The 18069-nt window shown below is 45.9% G+C and overlaps 1 protein-coding gene across 2 annotated transcripts in view; it reads right to left on the reverse strand.

Moving 5' to 3' along the window:
• Positions 1–654: 654 nt before the first annotated feature.
• FANCB (FA complementation group B) overlaps positions 655–18069 on the reverse strand; it is a 36055-nt gene continuing 18640 nt past the window's right edge. For both annotated transcript variants that reach the window (XM_066599185.1, XM_066599186.1), the window contains exons 4-9: positions 13816–13896; positions 11159–11287; positions 9236–9399; positions 6549–6979; positions 4097–4340; positions 655–1216 (exon numbers count right to left, since the gene is read on the reverse strand). In XM_066599185.1, the coding sequence (XP_066455282.1) occupies positions 811–1216; positions 4097–4340; positions 6549–6979; positions 9236–9399; positions 11159–11287; positions 13816–13896 (1455 nt within the window). In that variant the 3' untranslated portion in view covers positions 655–810. The remainder of the gene's footprint in view (positions 1217–4096; positions 4341–6548; positions 6980–9235; positions 9400–11158; positions 11288–13815; positions 13897–18069) is intronic.

An 18069-nucleotide genomic window follows, 5' to 3' on the forward strand; every position in this document is an offset into this window, starting at 1 on the left:
CTCGGAAGTGCCTGACGGACGGACCAGAGCAGGAAGCGGTCTTTTTGACCGCTCCTGCTCTGCTTTAAAGGCACAGAAGATGATGCCGGCTGGAGGGGACATGCCTGGCGATCGGGCCAGGCCAGGCAAGGTGAGTACAATTTTTTTTTTTTTATGTCAGAACCCCTTTAAAGGGGTTGTCCGGGACTTTTACTATTGATGACTTATCCTCAGGACAGGTCATTAATAGTTGATCGATCAGGAGTTGCCGCTTGGAATCCCTGTGACCAGCAGACCCCCAGGTCCGCTGTCAGAGCAGACAGCGTAGGAAGCCGGTCATGCTGTAAACATCGCAGCGACCCTGTTTGGTACTACAGGCACAGCTCTCTTTAAATTCAATAGCACCTGTGCCTGTTTACTACGGGCTGCTACCATACAGACAGCACTATGCTTCCAGCGCGGTCCGCACTAGCAGTGGGCCCAGGAACTAGCTGGTCGGTGGCGATCCCTGACCTATTGATACCCTACCCTGAGGATAGCAACAATCCTAAAAGTCCTGGAGAACCCCTTTAATAGAGAGATAAAGAAACTAATCAAATAGTAGCAGCTTGTGGATAAGCAGCAGAGTAAAGAAAAGTAACTCAAAATAACCAAAGTGTTTGCCGCACAAGGATCTAATATAAAGGTGAAACTTTAATGTGAGCAATGATAACACAATAAAAGACAACTGGGAGTGACTATTACATTTAATAGGCACAGCCAATAAAAGTAAACTGTGCCTTTAAATGGAAAGTATTATATGCAACAATGTATATAAAACAACCCCACGGCTCATGTATTAGCTACTTTACAAGCAAACGCATCAGTCTTCATTTGTATCTGTGCTATACTGAGCATATTGTGCCTATACATCTCACTGCTAACAGGCAAATGTGCCCCCAGCATGGTCTGCGCTGCTCTCAGATCCTCCCGGTACCTCTCTACCTGCTCTTTTCTATCACAGTCGGCGGTGCTCACGACTAGTTTTTCTGCTTTGCAGTTCAGGGTCAAATCCTTTTCAACTTCACTTGCTGCAGCAGACGCCACGTTTCTTAAGGCGAGCAGTTCCTCTTCCATGGACTGTGCCAGGTTCATGGTCATACTATTCTTGTCACCCTGTCGCATCGCATTTACCACACAAGTTGGCGGGAGGACGCTTTTCATGCTGTGGAGACACTGAAGAAGAACTGAATTGTTTCTGCAAGACAAAGAAGAGAACGAATCTATGAGTGACATATGAAGGGAACACTCCACCATGACTGTTATATAGTATTACTGGATAGAAGGAAGGGGGAACAATACCTCTGCAGCGCCACCTATTGGATGGCAGCATTTGAAGGAATGCTGTCAACCAATTGGTGGCGCTGCAGATGTATTGTTCCATCTTCCTTATTTGCATATATTACCCAGAAGAGTATGCATGACCTTATAAGTCTCCTTGCTCACCTCCTAGGGGTCTCCACACCCCTTCTGGGTGCTCTCCTTGGGGTGAGACGATGCCCCTCCCGACCCACTCACCTCGTAGTTGTCCCCACACCCCTTCTAGGTGCTCTCCTTAAGGAGAGATGACACCCCTCCTGACCCAGTATTACTAGAGTAATACACCTTGCAATGGATATTCTAACTTCCAGTCCCGTTAACCAGGATGCAATGTCTTTCATTCCTTTACTCAGCAGTCTTTTTGTTCATGCCGTGTCCATATTTCTCCTAGAGAAGCACATGGCTATTCGCTAGACATAGTCAGTCTAGATGGCAGGAACGGTACTCTACGTTGCCACTTACACTACAGTTGTCTTCAAGTAACCAGTACAGACATACTTGTGCAAGAATATGGTCTCAAAGGAGTGGCACGCTTATTCCAATGGCAAGCACCATGGGAACAGCATCCTAGCAGATCGGACACTTGCTTTTTATCACCGTTTAACTACAAATGTTTTTACTCCGAAGAATATAACAACTCTGCAGCCGCCTCCTCGCTGGTTTTCTATACGCCCCGTTCACCCGTACCAGCTCCCGTTAGGTCCACTAGTATGGCAGTCTTCACCACTTACTGTCAGTCAAACCTGGTGGCATACACTGACAGCTAGAGATACTAACTAATGGGAGCCAATGCAGGAGAACGGAGCAGGTTTGTGCAAAGGTATGCAGCTGTCCTCGCTGATGGGAGGACTGACAGCTTCTTTTTAAGCTTAGTTTACACCTACATCAAAAGGCTTCACAGTCAATTTTATTACTTTTGATGGGATAAATAGCACAGCATGAACAAAGCGCTATTTAACGACTAATACCATTACAGAACCCCGACGGACCTCACTGCAAATCAATGGGGGCTGCCGGGTAACACGGTCTTCATCCTATGTCAGATGCAATGGCAGATGTGAATGGACCCGACCCTGTGAGTATGTACATAGAAATAGTAAATGCAGAAATGATTGTCACTTGGTTTTGATGCCGCCGGTGAGTGGCCTCCCCTGCCGACTGCTCACGACGGTCTCCACTTGGCAGGAGGCTCAGAGAAGTTTTTCATGCAAACTAAAAAGAGCTTTTTATTTGTCACTAAACTCCTCTGAAGTTTTCCTCTTTCTTCTAGGGATTACAGGAAATAAACAAGCTGTCCATACTAATGAAAATGATTCAGCTACCGCCAAAATGTCTGCTATCTGCAAACCACTAAACTACAAGTTTATTTTCTCAGTTGCATCAGAACTGGAGAAAATGCATCAAAATGTGTTTTTTTTGTCCGAGTTTCTTTCTTAAATGTGTTGTCCATAAAATACGTCCCAGGACCCGAAAATGCGGCCTAGGAGTCTACAAAGCCCATTTGCTTAAAGGGAGCCTGTCACCAGGTTCATGCTGCCCAAACCACGGGTGACATGAACCTGGGACAGATATGCACAGTCAGCCCACGTACGTTTTACTCTGAAACGCTGCTGCGTTTCAGAAGAGACAATTAGGCCAGATGCATACAGCCGCCCGGATTCTACAAGTGGGATCCCATAGTGGAATTGGACCCTGTGCCCAGTGGGTGACCACCATGTACCTCTCTGGATTCTTCAGAACCTGTATTGCGGACGTGCCGGTCGGCGCACATTACAGTACAGATTATGCTGCACTGTCGCTAGGCGATGATGCGGATTCTGCAACCTTTTTCTATGCAACATCTATTAAATGACGATTGAGGATCGGATGGCTTCCATTGGAATCCGTCCGTGTGGAATCCGCGCTGAAATAGAACAGGCTGCAAATTTCCCTCTGCGAGTGGAAAAATCGCAATGGATTTCCGCTTGTGGACAGGAAAAAGTGATTTTCAAAGGCGGACACCGACTTTGCAATGCAAATACGCCTATATGCATGAGGCCTTAGAGGTTTTATTTGGCACTCAGCTCTCAGAGCACTCAAGTCGAAGGGAGGTGGCCCACCGGGTTCTTTTTTTCCAGCGTCATCAAGAGTGGCAGTTCCTCTCCCTACTTGTATATAGGAAGGGAGCTGTCAGTCTTCAGGCTGGGCGGGGAGAGCCTGGCACCATCCGGGTCTTTGACTCAGAGCTCCATTACGGCTGAGCTGTGGGTCAAACCACTGAGTAGGTTTATTCTGAAAAGCAGCAGCGTTTCAGAATAAAACATACATGGGCCGACTGTGCATGTGTGTCCCGGGTTAATGCTGTCCGTGGTTGGGGCAGCACGAACCTAGTGATGGATTCACTTTAAAGGTTGCAAGAGAACCTTACAGCAGAACCCCAGCAGATCTCCATCCCCGAACATTACAGAAGTAATGGAAACTATAAAGGGCTCATTAAAAATATCAAAGGTGTCGGACTTCTTTGCTAGTTTGCAGTTACAGGACTAAAATTTGAGACTGCACCACTGACACATTCTCATACACTTGTAGCACTTACTGTAATTGATGTAGACACCCTTGCATCTCCCTGATCAGAAATGTGTGGACTGTACCGTTATCATGGGTCCTGATTGACATGTTTGGTACCAAAGTGTAGTCATTACTGAGTAATTCTAGAAAGACAAGATAGACGCTGACTCTACATGTACAACATCTGTTATTACCTTTCCTCCAAGATTACCTGTAAAACACAGTGAGGATTCCTTCACACGGTGTCTTCGGATTCCAAGTGAGGAGAGTCCCGTGAAGAGATCCAGCTTTCCTACACACCATAACTTCAGGCATCGGCGCCAGCGGCTCTCCATGCATATGAGCATCCATCCATTCACTCATCGAGGTTAAAGTGCAATCAGGTGATAAGATATGGAGGGAACATTTCTGAAATGCTGAAAGAACAGCAAAAATATCTTCCAGACTCCACAATCCTGTAATCCGAAAAACAAGAAAACAGAAGAAGGCTTTAATTTAGAAGGATCTTGGCAATTACGCTTTCCTTATTATTCAGCCATAGAGTCGGTGGAAGCAACAATTGTGATGCAGTTTTCACAATATTCAATGTGCAATTAGAAGAGAAGACTGGAAATACAACCATTTATTGTCTATAAAGGCGTACGGACACTTAAAGGGACACTCCAGAAAACCTGCTGCACTGTGATATGCCTAGTCCAGGGCCAGAATGGGCAGTGAATGACTTTTGGCGCTCATTGAACCTCTGGATCCCACATCGCCCCCTCAGGCCTGGCACAGGGCACAGCACAATTTATCATATTTTCCTGCAGTTTTCCTTTAACCCCTTAAGGACCCAGCTATTTTTGTTCTCAATGACAAGACCCAATTGTTAATTTTTCCATGTCTGGAATGTATTGTTTGCATGGGCATAGGAACTATGTCTCGTTTTTTGTAGGACATGTTGTATTTACTAAATACACTATTTAGGGTACTTAAATGTCAATGTTTAATCACATTTTATTTTGAGGCTTACAAACAAACAGAAACACTACTCTAATCTTCCCTTTTTCTACTCTGGGCTCACGCGGCCGTTAGTAGTGGTGCTTTGCTCTTGAGCTCGCAGCAAGTACGCAATGACATGCGTACTTGCTGCTTGCCGCCAATCCCCATACACTGTCTTGACGTATATGCGTGTGTAATACGCGTCACAACAGTGCATGCTGTGATTTTTTTTTCCATGCGATACGAGCATCGAAAAAAAAAACCTGCAAGTGTGAGCGGCCCAATAGAAATCAATGGGCTATTGGCATTGCGTGTTGTGTGCACGCATGACACACAATGAGAGAGGCCTCAGACTGTGATGGACTTACACTACATGTATGTAAAGTTTCTGTGGTCATGGGGATCCCACATATGTGGGCAACATCCTATATTCTATCTATAATGTGTTCCCATAGTTTTTTTACATGATCTTTTTTATATAACTTTATTATTATTTTTCTTACACGGTTTTAGTCCCACATAGAGATATCAATATTTAAAAGGATCTGCCAGTCCTCTGACCAGCATAATGGGTACAAGTCTTCACAGCTGCTTCTGCGCAGATTTCTGCGCCATTTTCTCTTCATTTTACCCCATGCCTCCCAAATTTGCCACAAGGGCATGGATACCTTCAAGGACTTATACTTGTCTGCAGTCAAGTACGCCGCCTTCTAACATCTCAGCACCAGATATTGGGAGGGTTGCAAATGGCCTACTTGACAATGTACTAGCAGCAGGATCCAAAATACATGGGAGCTACTGAGGACAAACGGGGAGAGGACGGGGGTGGGTTTTAAAATAAAAACAGCGCAGTGGGGCGCAGCAGTAGAGGTACGCAGACCATTCCGCCGGTCAGAAGACGTGGCAAGTCCATATACTATACTGGCGCACTACTGAGTACTTGTATACCTGTTGCTGATTATATGGCTGCATTGGCAATAGGATAAACAAACATAAACTGCATTATGGGTCTCAAAGGTGTAGGAAAGAGGAGTCCGGTGAGCTGCGTTTCATACTCACCAGAGAGCCCACCCGCACGGTGTCCCCCCGAACCTGGCGTACGCACACAGCTTGACTCTTTTCACACGGCTCTGTGTGTGCGTTTCCTCATTAATCTCTATGGGAGTGTGCATGATCAGAGTAGTATGACAGTCACGCTGTGTGTGTAAGCCAACTTTGTGGGGACACAGTGCAGGAATGGGGTACCTGGTAAGTACCAGCTCCCCAGACTCCCCCACTCCCTCACCTTTCAGTCCCATAACATAGTTTATGGGGCCCAAAAGTGATGACAGCTTCTCTTTAGTTCTTGCCAACCAGCAATCTGTGTCTCTACTAGACTCCAGGACCATTTTTTATAGAAAGCCATGTGAACTACCCAGGGGAAGACGATGTAAGAAAGGTCTTGTGTAACGTCATGTACATGTAGCCTTGGTCGGATTCAGCCTCGGGGCTCAATAAGGCAGTGGCATTCAGCACTGAGCTCCCAGCTGACTATGTTTTATCAAAATCCCATTCTTTAGGCCATTTAAGAGAAAGTGAAAACTTTCTCCGACTTCTGGCTGAGACTTGTAAATAATGGAGCGGGAGCCTTTGTGCCTTCGCGCTGCTGAATAATTCACAGATCTGTTCTCGTATAAATTTACCTTGACAGCGTTCAAATACATTTATTGTATGTTTTCCTTTTAAAACATCTTCCAGGCTTAAGGAAAGGCTCCCACAAGGTACAATCAGCTTCTCACTTCTAAGTAAACAGTCAGGTTGAGTTTTCCTCCTGGCGTGCAGCAGTAACGCACATGCAGTGTTATTAAGTGCCAGCAGTGGCGACAGCTCGGTGACAGCGGTGACTGTGCGCTCCAAATCGTTCTGATAGGATGGAGGGCCGGGTCTCTGGGAGCGATGCCCTGACAGATTGTCCTCGCTGCGGTCGTCGAGCCTCCGTCTCTTGGCTGAGGGTTCTAAGTCTTGGGAGGAGCGGACGGCGAGTTTTAGCACATTACTTTGACACTCGGTAACTGGGGAGGGTGAAGCGACTTTTTGATCCATTACAAGAGATAAGCCAATGTCACTCAGTGTCCTGTGAAGACAGCAGAGCAGCGCTGTAAACAAGCTTGTAACTCGCCACATGAGCAACGGACTGCAGGTTAGAGACAGAAGCCGGAGAGGTCGGCAAGGAGCAATTAGTGTCAATTAGGTATTAAGGGGATTATCTAGGATTAGGAAAACATGTCCACTTTCTTAAAAAAAAAATGCTACATCAGTTTACAGATTCTGTCTGCTTTTGCAGGTCAAATAGTGCTGAGCTGTAATATCAGACACGACCCACTAACAAGTGTGGCGCTGTTCCTGAAAGAAAGTAGCCATGTTTTTCTAATAATAGGCGACTCCTCTCAGAACGGCGGAGAAAAAGATGAACTACAGTCTGGTATTTTAGGATGTTGGATTAGCGGGTCTTTAGGAACAACAACGCAGCTCTAATAAAGTTCCTGACATTAGCTCTATGATCAGGCCTTTCTTTCAGAGATAATACTGGATTATTGGAAGTTCGCTTTAAAATTTCTTTGCATTGGACTTTTGTTCAACTCTGACCATTTTAACTTTGCAAAGGGACCTTCAATTAATGTGTAACTTAAAGGGGTCCCATTCGAGACCTTTATGGCATATCCAAAACCAAGTCTATCTCCAGAACAACATTCCCACCCCCCACCCCCCAGCACCCCAAGGCCCCTGTCCTGCCTACATGCCATGGTCGGGATGACGGATATAGCCAAGCGGGGCTGTCCTACCCGGTCTCCATAACTTCTATAGAAGTGACTAGAAGCAGCGTAGGATAGTCGCCTTGTCTGTTTCCATAATCCCCGGCTGAGTATAAAGTGTGCAAACATAGATATTCCAAACTCGGCTATGAAAAGCTGAGATGAAAATACCCCTTTAGGCCGCCTGCAGACGGCCGGGTCGGATCCGGCTGTGAGAATTCTTGCAGTAGGACCCGACCCGATCGCCTGCGGAGAGCAGCGTGGAACTCACCCGCTCCCGCAGCTCCGGCTGCTGGGCAGCCGGCGATGCGCAGACCGGAGTTGGCCACCGGGGAGTGACATTTCTGTGCGAGGCTCTGCGAGCCCCGCACAGAAATAGAGCATGTTGCGGTTTGTTTTCTGCGCGTGATTTCGCGCAGACAAACTGCAGCCGTCTGCATAGGATTGCGTATTGTAATGCAATCCTATGCAGACGTGTACAGGCGGAAATTCTGTGGGGAATCCCGCCGCGGGATTTCCGCTCGTGTGCAGGAGGCCCTTATACACTCTTTTAATCTGCGAGGATGTCTGACATGAACAGTTTAAGATACATAAAAACATGCCATTCCAGAGGAGTCACTTCCTTCTTTTATCACATAACCTTCTTCTAGGTCTGATCGGCCCGGACGCTAATAAGTGACTGTTCTGGCCTGCTGTACACATCTGTCATTTCACAAAACAGAAATAACGCCCATCAGGCTGAGGCTGCGATCACACGGACATCATACCTGCTATTCACAAACCCTGACAGCTATGATGGATCCATCGTCAACCCGGAAGATATTGATAGATCCCACTGATTTATAATGGGAGTCCCCGTCAGAGGGTCTGGTATGTCTGATGGCAGACAATGATATGACATACGGTATGATAAATGCAAGAGTCATCAGAGCCTTAAAGGGGTTGTCTCGCGAAAGCAAGTGGGGTTATACACTTCTGTATGGCCATATTAATGCACTTTGTAATATACATCGTGCATTAAATATGAGCCATACAGAAGTTATTCACTTACCTTCCCTGCGCTGGCGTCCTCGTCTCCATGGCTCCATCTAACTTCAGCGTCTAATCGCGCGATTAGACGCGCTTGCGCAGAAGGGTCTTCTGCCTTCGGCTCGGCAGCAGCGGCGTTCTGGCTCCGCCCCTTCTGCGCGTCATCGCGTAGCTCCACCCCATCACGTGTGCCTTCTGCGCAAGCGCGTCTAATCGGGCGATTAGACGCTGAAGTTAGATGGAGCCATGGAGACGGGGACGCCAGCAACGGAGCAGGTAAGTGAATAACTTCTGTATGGCTCATATTTAATGCACGATGTATATTACAAAGTGCATTAATATGGCCATACAGAAGTGCTGAACCCCACTTGCTTTCGCGAGACAACCCCTTTAAGGGGCTTCTTCCTCTATGATGGATAGGCCATTACTGATGGATGGGAGGATGAATACTTATTACTGTCTGTGTGGATGTATAGAAAGGATCATCCTGTACAATAATAATATTTTCTGGAATGTAGTACTGACGAAGAGGTAAACTGCTTACTTACTCCATAACGGAGGGCTTCAACTTCACACCCACCACCAGTAAATCATCGACTATGCGGTGCCATATTGTCTCCACAAGTTGCGTAGGGTCAACAGGGGAAGAGATATCTGTAGTAGGAAAAGCAGGACAGTCTTCTACATCATCTAACAGGGACACCAGACCTTCCTGTAACAACAAATCATAATGGGTTAATGGTATCCAAGATTTAAGGCCCTTTTACACGCAACCATTATTGCTCAAAATTTCTTCAAACGGGCCGAAAGTGAATGATAATCGTTACGTGTGAAAGTAAAACTATCGCTCACTTGTCGCTAGCGGTTGTTTAAGCTGACTTTTCTGTCGGTTTTAACTACCTCGTTAGCACTTGCTGGCTTTCTGTGCTGTGTGAAAGCTCCCCGCACAGTGTTTCCCATAGGAAGCGCTGAGCAGGAAGCCAAAAGCTGATGAGAAGCAAGCGAGCGGCCGCCCGGCAAGACTTTCAGTTGTAATGCACTGCACGAGCGCTAACAACCTTAGTGGTGACATCGGTACTCGTGTAGTCACTGAAACGACTGCTGGCCCGTGTAAAAGGGCCTTGACACCTGTAAGGCGCATTAAAGTTTAGCTGCCACATTGGAACACCACCATAAATTAAGTTATGGTGCTGTTTGAGGTGGTGACGGGGAGTCGGGGGTTGTATTGGTTACACTCACCCGCTCCCATGGTGTCCCTTGGGGAAGATTGTGTGCGGTTTGAAAATGTGACTTTTTTTATACCACCCTGCGCACGCTTTGCCATAGACTTCTATGGGAGTGCACACAGCGGTCTGAAAAGAGTCAGATTTACACACCATGTGCAATAGTCCCCAGGGGGACACAGTGGTGAGTATAAAGAAATACATCCCCCTGGCTACCCAGGAACCTTCTAAACAGCACCGTAAGTAAGTTCATGGTGCTATCCGGAGGTGACAGGTTCCCTTTAAGGGTTGAGTTTCTCCCATTGCCACTATAGAGTATGTAAAGCATACTGAGCATTTATTTATTTTACTCAAATGCATCGAATATAAGAATCTACTGTGATAAGAATTCTGTTTCAACATTTCCAACCATCTATGGTTTACAACTCCAATGCAGACCTATGTGTTTCCATGGCAACAGACTACAAACACACCTTGAGTAGAGATGAGCGAGCATACTCGCCAAGGTCAATTACTCGAGCGAGCATTGCCCTTCGCGAGTACCTGCCCGCTCGGGAGAAAAGATTTGGGTGTTTTTTTGTCACATGGCCGTAGGCCTTTTTTCAAGTGCTCCAGCTGGTACCGTAAAAAGGTGTGAAGAGGCGCACAAATCTAACATTTGTGCGCTCAATTAGACGTCGCGGGCCCGGCGCATATACGCCGAGCCCACAATGCCATTGGGCTGGAGGGGGGGGGCCTTGTGGTCACCGCTCCATTCGCTGGAAGTGGAGTACAGCACTCGGCTATCACCGGCAATGAAGTGCCATTTGCACGGGACGATTATAATCGCGTTCAAACGAACAAGTTTGCCCAATAATCGTCGTGTCTAAATGCACAACCAACAAGCACTATTTATTTACAGTTCATTGGTCGCTCACGTTCAACCAGTATGAAAATCATCACTAGATCGCTGATCTGCCTGTCTAAACATGGCGGTGATACGCCTCTCTAAACACTCTGAACGAGCGCGAACAACCTAGCGGTGACGTCGGCGCTCGTGCAGTCGTCTAGATGACCGCTGTCCCGTGTAAATGGGACATTACTCTATAATCTGGTGGTCAGTAACCAGCGGGATTGTAAGAGGTGGATCTCTTCAGGGATGTTTTGTATGGAAGAAAATGGGTGACTGACCAAGAATACAAAAAGGTTGTATGTGACAATAGTGCGGTGCGGTATTAGCGCAATCTGATAGACAAGTGTAGCAAGTACCTTCTCGGCGGGCCGCATCAATGTCTCCCTTCCCAGAGACATGTCTCGTAATGCATGGCATGAGGACTCCAAGATTCCATCCTGGACCTGGACGTGGCGCTGCAGTTCTTCAAGTGATCGTAAACTTGCCTGTAAGTGTCATGGCATAAAAGGTGAACTCAAGGATAACTATCCAGTCCACATCGATGGAGTTTTCACATTTACCCATTTATTTTCAACTTTTACTGAGGTAATAAAAAAGTGACATCTCTGAGCCATCATTCCTGGACCTCAGACTACCGGGTCATGCTGCTTTCACAAGCTGGATTACATTTGTCCTACCGAAGCGAGAAGATTAATAATTAGCTCCATCCTGCATTCTAAAACAATGGCTCTAACGGGGGAGGTTTAATTGAACGAATCTAAACGAGAAAAGGTGACATGCTGATATAAAACACGGGAATTCCTTTAACTCCCTACACTGTCACAATGTTTCCTTCACCTAATCTGTCATTTTACCTAACGGAGTTGGCGTCATTCCCTCGGATTGTCTTTTATAGCTTTTCTACCAATTCCATTAACAAATAAATAATAAAAGCTAATCAATAATTTATATGAACCTCAGAAAGGTTATTTAACAAAAAATGACTCACCTCGCAGAAAACAAGTCCACATACGGCTACACTGACTGAAAAATAAAGACGTTCCATCTCATAGGAGGCGGACAAGGAAAAACCTTGTGAATTGTATTATAGTGCAAAGGTAGTGAAAAGAAAAAGAACGGCATACAGAGTCTGTGGCATCGCCGTCATTGTAGCAATCTTCAGAATAAAGGTAGCAGGTTACGTATACTGCAGGATGAACGGCATAAAAACCATAACGGCAGGGCAGGGCGATGAATCAAATGAATTGGATTAATTTGCTATTTTAATGCCACAGAATTCAAAGATTCTGCTAAATTGTGAAATTGATATTAGCTATGACCCTGTGGACAAAGCTGCTAATATTGGGCCAGGAATCCACAGCGGGGGACACAGGATGCAGTGGAGATTGGCTGAAAAGGGGAACTGGGCAGCGTTGGGTTGCAACTAGAATGGATATTTTCCTGGCAGATCCTCCCTTTAGCAACTCCACTCTAAACACTTCACGACTGAGCTGACTAATATGGATCCAACTGGTGGTAGCGTCTACCAGGAGCATCTCCATTCTAGTCACTTTAGTAGTGACATATCTAGAGTGCATTTGCAGCGCTGTCTTCGGCATACTCCTGCTGTGTTCACGGAGCGCTCAACTGGCATACAGCTGAGCGCTCAAAGCGGCGTATACAGAAGACAGCTGGAGTGCTGTCTTCTGTATACAGCTGCTGTGTTATCAGAGCGCTCTATGCAGAACACAGCTGGACGCCCCAAGCGGGGTATACAGAAGACAGCTGGAGTGCTGTCTTCTGCATACTCCTACTGTGTTAACGGAGCGCTCAGCTGGCATACAGCTGAGCGCTCCAAGCGGGGTATACAGAAGACAGCTGGAGTGCTGTCTTCTGTATACAGCTGCTGTGTTCTCGGAGCGCTCTATGCAGAACACAGCTGAGCGCTCCAAGCGGGGTATACAGAAGACAGCTGGAGCACTGTCTTTTGTATACAGCTGCTGTGTTCTCGGAGAGCTCAGCTGGTAAACAGCTGAGCGCTCCGAGCGGGGTATGCAAAACACAGCTGGTGCGCTGTCTTCTGCATACTCCTACTGTGTTCTCCAAGCGGGGTGCCAGCTGAAACAATAGTATCAGCGTTATACCGCTAAGAACTCAGCGTGTGGCACTGATCAGGCTCATCGTTGTCTTTCAGATAGCTAAAAAAGACAACGATGAGCGTATCGTTAACGAAATCTGCATGATGGCCGCACGTTAGACACAAGGATTATCGCTCAAAAGACCGCTTTTGAGCGAATTTTGAGCTATAATCGTTGTATCTAAATGGGCCTTCAAACAAACTGTGCAAAGTTTTTTTAATTAAATCCCATTGCAATAATGATTGTCAGTCCAAAATACATGATTAAAATAAAAATAAAACGTTACCCCTCAATACACTGTGAAGGAGTTAACCTACTTAACCCCTTTGTGACCAAGGCCTTTGATGCCAAAATATCTGCATCAACCTTTCATATTTTCAAAAGTAATACATTTAAAGGGTTAATATTTTTTAAGCAAAACCGCCTCCTATCACTTCTGTGAAGTAGCGTTCCTCCGGAGCGGCTTTCAGTCGCGTTCGGGGAACGGCGAGTGTTTACCATTGTTTTCGATGGGAAACATCGCATTGCCCTTGTGTGCGCCTAGCACTGTGTGCGATGTGTTTTACGGTCCTATTGAAAGCGATGGGTGATGCGTTCCAAGGAATGCGAAAGATAGGACATACAGCGAGGGAAAACGTTACTCATGTAGGACTCCATTCAAAAGAATGGAGCTAATATTCACGAGAGTTTGGTGCATCCTGCAACGCACCAAATCACGCGAGGTTCTCGGCTGCGTTCAACCGGCCTTAGGCTTATTCAGTTCGGAAGAGTGAAGATGAAAGAAGTGTCAGAGGCGAGTACTCAGTAGTAACCAGAGGCCCCAAGAAAGGACAGGATCTGGAGGAGACCGCTAGCTTTCTAGTAACGGTCCTATAAAGAAGTTTATTAAAGGGAACCTGCAGTCTGGCCTCCAGCGTCTGCAACATCAGAGAATGATTTTCCTGAAGCCCAACGACGTTATCCTCCATGTGGTCAGCCTGAAAGAAAGCACAATGCTGCGTACTTAGTACATGAAAACATAGCAGTCATGATTCTGTTAGGCTTATTCACATACACCACTGGAAAAATCCAACATGGATTTAAGTAGAAACCAGAAGATTTAACCCTTTCCAATCCAACTTGTATCCTGGTATTCCTAGGGGGCTTACTCTTTTTCTGCCGTTATACAACGGCGCTATCTGCTGGCTAAAGCCAGTACTGCATGAGGTGACACGTTGGATAGGCTCTAACAGCAGAGAGGCTGGCAATATACAGTAAGAGAACCCCGATGGACATCTTCCAACATCGGAGCTGTACAGCCTTAAATCATAAGGTCAGACAGTGGATTGGAAAGGGTTAAGTGCATATTTCTGCTGCAAATTTACATTGAAAGCTGTGGTGGATCCATACATGAAGTAGCCTCATTCAATGGGGCTGATCCATGCGTGGAAAACCTGACACGATTTCCACATCAAGAAGTGACATGTCCCCCCCCCCCCCCCACGACACCCAGAATTCAAACTGGTAGACGAAAAAAGTATGACACATATTTACATTAACGAGAATGGCACTTTAAGGCTGGGGTCACACGGGGCGGATTCCCGACGGAAATCCCGCTGTTTGGCCGCAGCAAAAAACGCAAGATTTCCGCCGGTAGAACCGCCGCGGAAAGACCCGCGGCGGCTTTGAAGCGGCCCGGCTGCTCGCTCTTCCGCTGCGGCCGGCGCTCCCATAGAGGAGAGCGCGGCTGCAGCGGAAATAAAAATAATAAAAAAAAAAAAAAGACATGCTGCATTCGGCAAAGCCGCGGCTGTGGTCGCCGCAGCCGCGGTTTCAGCCCGATTTACCGCAGCGGATTGGCCATCCCGTGCAGATGAGATTTCTAAGAAATCTCGTCCACATGGCTGGCTAATCCCGCCCTGTGTTTACCCAGCCTTATGGTTCTTATGTGGGATACACATCAAAGCTGCAGCATAAGCCTTAATGACACACGATTTCAAAAGCAAAGTAACTCACAAACCACATGCAAACTGATGGACTGGAAATAAGGACACGTGTGTACATTAGCCTGATCTTGGCTTCATATCTTCAGTCTTTGAAAATCTTAAAATCTCGGTAAATTTCCAACGGCAGCATAAAAATAAACCATTACAGGGTCGTCCTATCATCACATGACCTGACAATGCTATATGGAACACATAGCCTTCTTGAGGGTATCAAACATGACCATAAATTTGTACTCCCAAATTCTTCTGTGATGCTGCGACTTGAAATTGCCCTTCAGTATAATAACTCTCATCTGCTCTATGCTGTGTCCATGTGTTTGATACCCTCAAGAATGGATTGAACCTCAGCCCGGGATTTTTGCATAAGTGGAAAATATGAAAGGTCTGATGAAGGTCAAGAGGGATGTCCCCCTCCAAATCATAAGTTTTTTTTCTTCTTTTTTTTTGCTATAAAACTTCATAAAAATTCAGAACTTGACTTGTAATAATGTTGCCATCTACTAGGTGGTGCTGCATCTCCTTTCATGTGCAGGTTGAAGGAGAGATAAGACACATCGTAAAACTGTCCTGAGCTCAGTGGACTGATTTACGATGTATGCCTTAGTTCTGTTTGTCTGTTGTTTTAAGTTTTTTGGTGAAAAACAGTCCCAAATTTCTGTGTGTGAACATTTATTTTGATCAACAGCAATGTGTTCTCCTCCCCTCCGCATATGTATGTTATAATTGTGTGCCATCCAAACTGGTTTCATTCAATAGCCTGACGAAGGGGGCGAGATATGCCCGAAAGCTCGCTGTAACATCATGTATTTTTGTTAGCTATCAAACGGTATCAAATCTACAAGATTACTTGGTTTCTCTCACTGAGAACAATCACACATTGCTCTACTGGCTAACACCGGACAAAACCTTTTGATGCATAAATAGCACAGTTTGATATAAAATAGTACCAAAACCCCTACAGAAACCTGATGGACTCCATCCTGTGCCCACAAGGTCCATTGGGGTCCATTTAAAAATGTACCTGTTGTACAGATCTAGCAATCATTAACAAGATGGGTGCATTGTGAGAACTCGATTTACAGCTTTGTAATACATTGTAGTTAAAAGTCCTCATAATGTATCAAAGGGTTTTTCTGGGACTTCGTTTTCTTCACTTGTTAAAAAAATGTATAAAATAAATAAAAACCACGTACTCACCTGCTCCAGCAGCTCCCCGTTCAGCACTGGAGCCCTGATGCCCGCTGCTCGGAACCCAGAAGCAGCCGGTGGGCCGTCAGGTACTGTACATTGTGACCACTCAACGAATCATGGGCTTCAGTGGCAATTCGTCCTTGGCTGCTGAAGCCTGTGATTGGCTGAGCAGTCCCATTCACAATACGTGGCCATGTACGGACTTCTTCCCGGTTCCACTAGGGCTCCAGTGCTGGACGTGGCGCCGCTGGAACAGTGCAAAAAAAAATGTTAAGCCCTGGAAGAGTCCTTTAAATGCCATTTAATGTTTGCCACATCTGTAGCTTTCATGAACAGAATCTGTCAGATGCTGAAAATGCACAAAAGGAAATTAAAAATGTTGTCTGTTGTTGGGAAATTAAAAGAAAAAGTCGCAAAAGGTAAAAACTAAATTAAAACACAAAAAAATAGATATAAACGTGATCCGGTGCAGATGCTGTGAGGGTCCCTGTTGGTCTTTGCTTGCGTGCTGCCAGCAATCTGCGACCTCATAAATGAGTAATAATTGATCATAAATATACCGCAGCGCGATGGGAACATCGGGGTTAATAGGTTCCCTTATTAATTTTATAACAACTGTGACGCCAACACAACAACTTTACATTTGTGCGATTCAAGGTGACGACAGCTGCCCAACAGAGGAGGACGTGGAACGTGACGCCATGTGACTTGTCATCCTCCTCTATTAGGGTTTGACTTCTGGAATTCAGCAACTCATCTGTGACTGGGAACGAACAACCCGAGGCGGTATCTGTCAGGTTTCTACCCACCGTCACCATCGCATAGTGATGGTGGCACAATCCTATCCGGCTTGAGCGGACCCGATGCCTTTTTTTTTTTAATGCCACAATGCATCGCAATTACAGAAAAAAAAAAAAAAAAAAGTTAGGCCGATCTTACAGGAGGGGCGGATTTAAATTGTGGAATCCACGTCCGACGACCGCATGGAGGATTTGCAGCAAATGCCATGCTGTGAAAGGTGTGTTTAAAAAAAAAAAAAAAAAAATTATTATTATATATATATATATATATATATAAAAATAAAAAAATATATATATAAAAAAAAAATTATATAAAAATCGCATTTTCCTTTACACTCACGGAAATGAAATACGATTTTCTGTGCCCATAAAGTAAAGAAATGACAAGTATGCAGGCTCGCCGGTCGGGGTCGGAGCTGGTTTCCCTTGCGGGCTGCCGCATGTGGAATCCGACTCGTTCGTGTGCAGCCGACCTTAAATAGTGTACGATGTACGCCGGATTTTCTCGTATTTACGCGGGCGATTTTACTGCGTTGGTTTTGTGAGTTGCGAAAAGCATAAACCTTGCATGAAAATTTAACCCATTATTTGCAATGGGTCAATTGACATGGGCGAGGCTGTGGGAAAGAAAAAAAACCCACGGCAAATCCAATTTTTTTCTTGGCATTATCGCTCTTTTTTTAGTGGTCTAATTTAGCCGAGTAAATTTAAAAAATGTTTTAAAAATCGGATTGCGCTCACATGCAGGTGCGATTTGCATACGAGTGCAATGTAGTTTTTTTTTTTTTTGCTATAGAAATAACTTTTTCACACACATGAAAATCACATCTTCGGGCATGCAATGTGTTTTTCTTGCAAAATGCAAGGCAATCGCGGGGAAAAATTGCAAGTTTGTGTGATTTCAGTCCAAAGTGCTCAGATCGATATCGCGCTCACCCATGTAAATACGATATAGCATAATGCGAATACAAGATTTACCGAGAAAGCTGAAGCACATATTTGCTTTACTGCCCGTGTGGCCGATGCGCTCTCGCGACGTTCGTGCAGCCGATGCGCTCTCGCGACGCCCGCGCAGCCGATGCGCCCTCGCGACGCCCGCGCAGCCGATGCGCCCTCCCGACGCCCGTGCAGCCGATGCGCCCTCCCGACGCCCGCGCAGCCGATGCGCCCTCCC

Source organism: Eleutherodactylus coqui, chromosome 4, assembly GCF_035609145.1.
Source record: "Eleutherodactylus coqui strain aEleCoq1 chromosome 4, aEleCoq1.hap1, whole genome shotgun sequence".
NCBI lineage: Eukaryota > Metazoa > Chordata > Amphibia > Anura > Eleutherodactylidae > Eleutherodactylus > Eleutherodactylus coqui.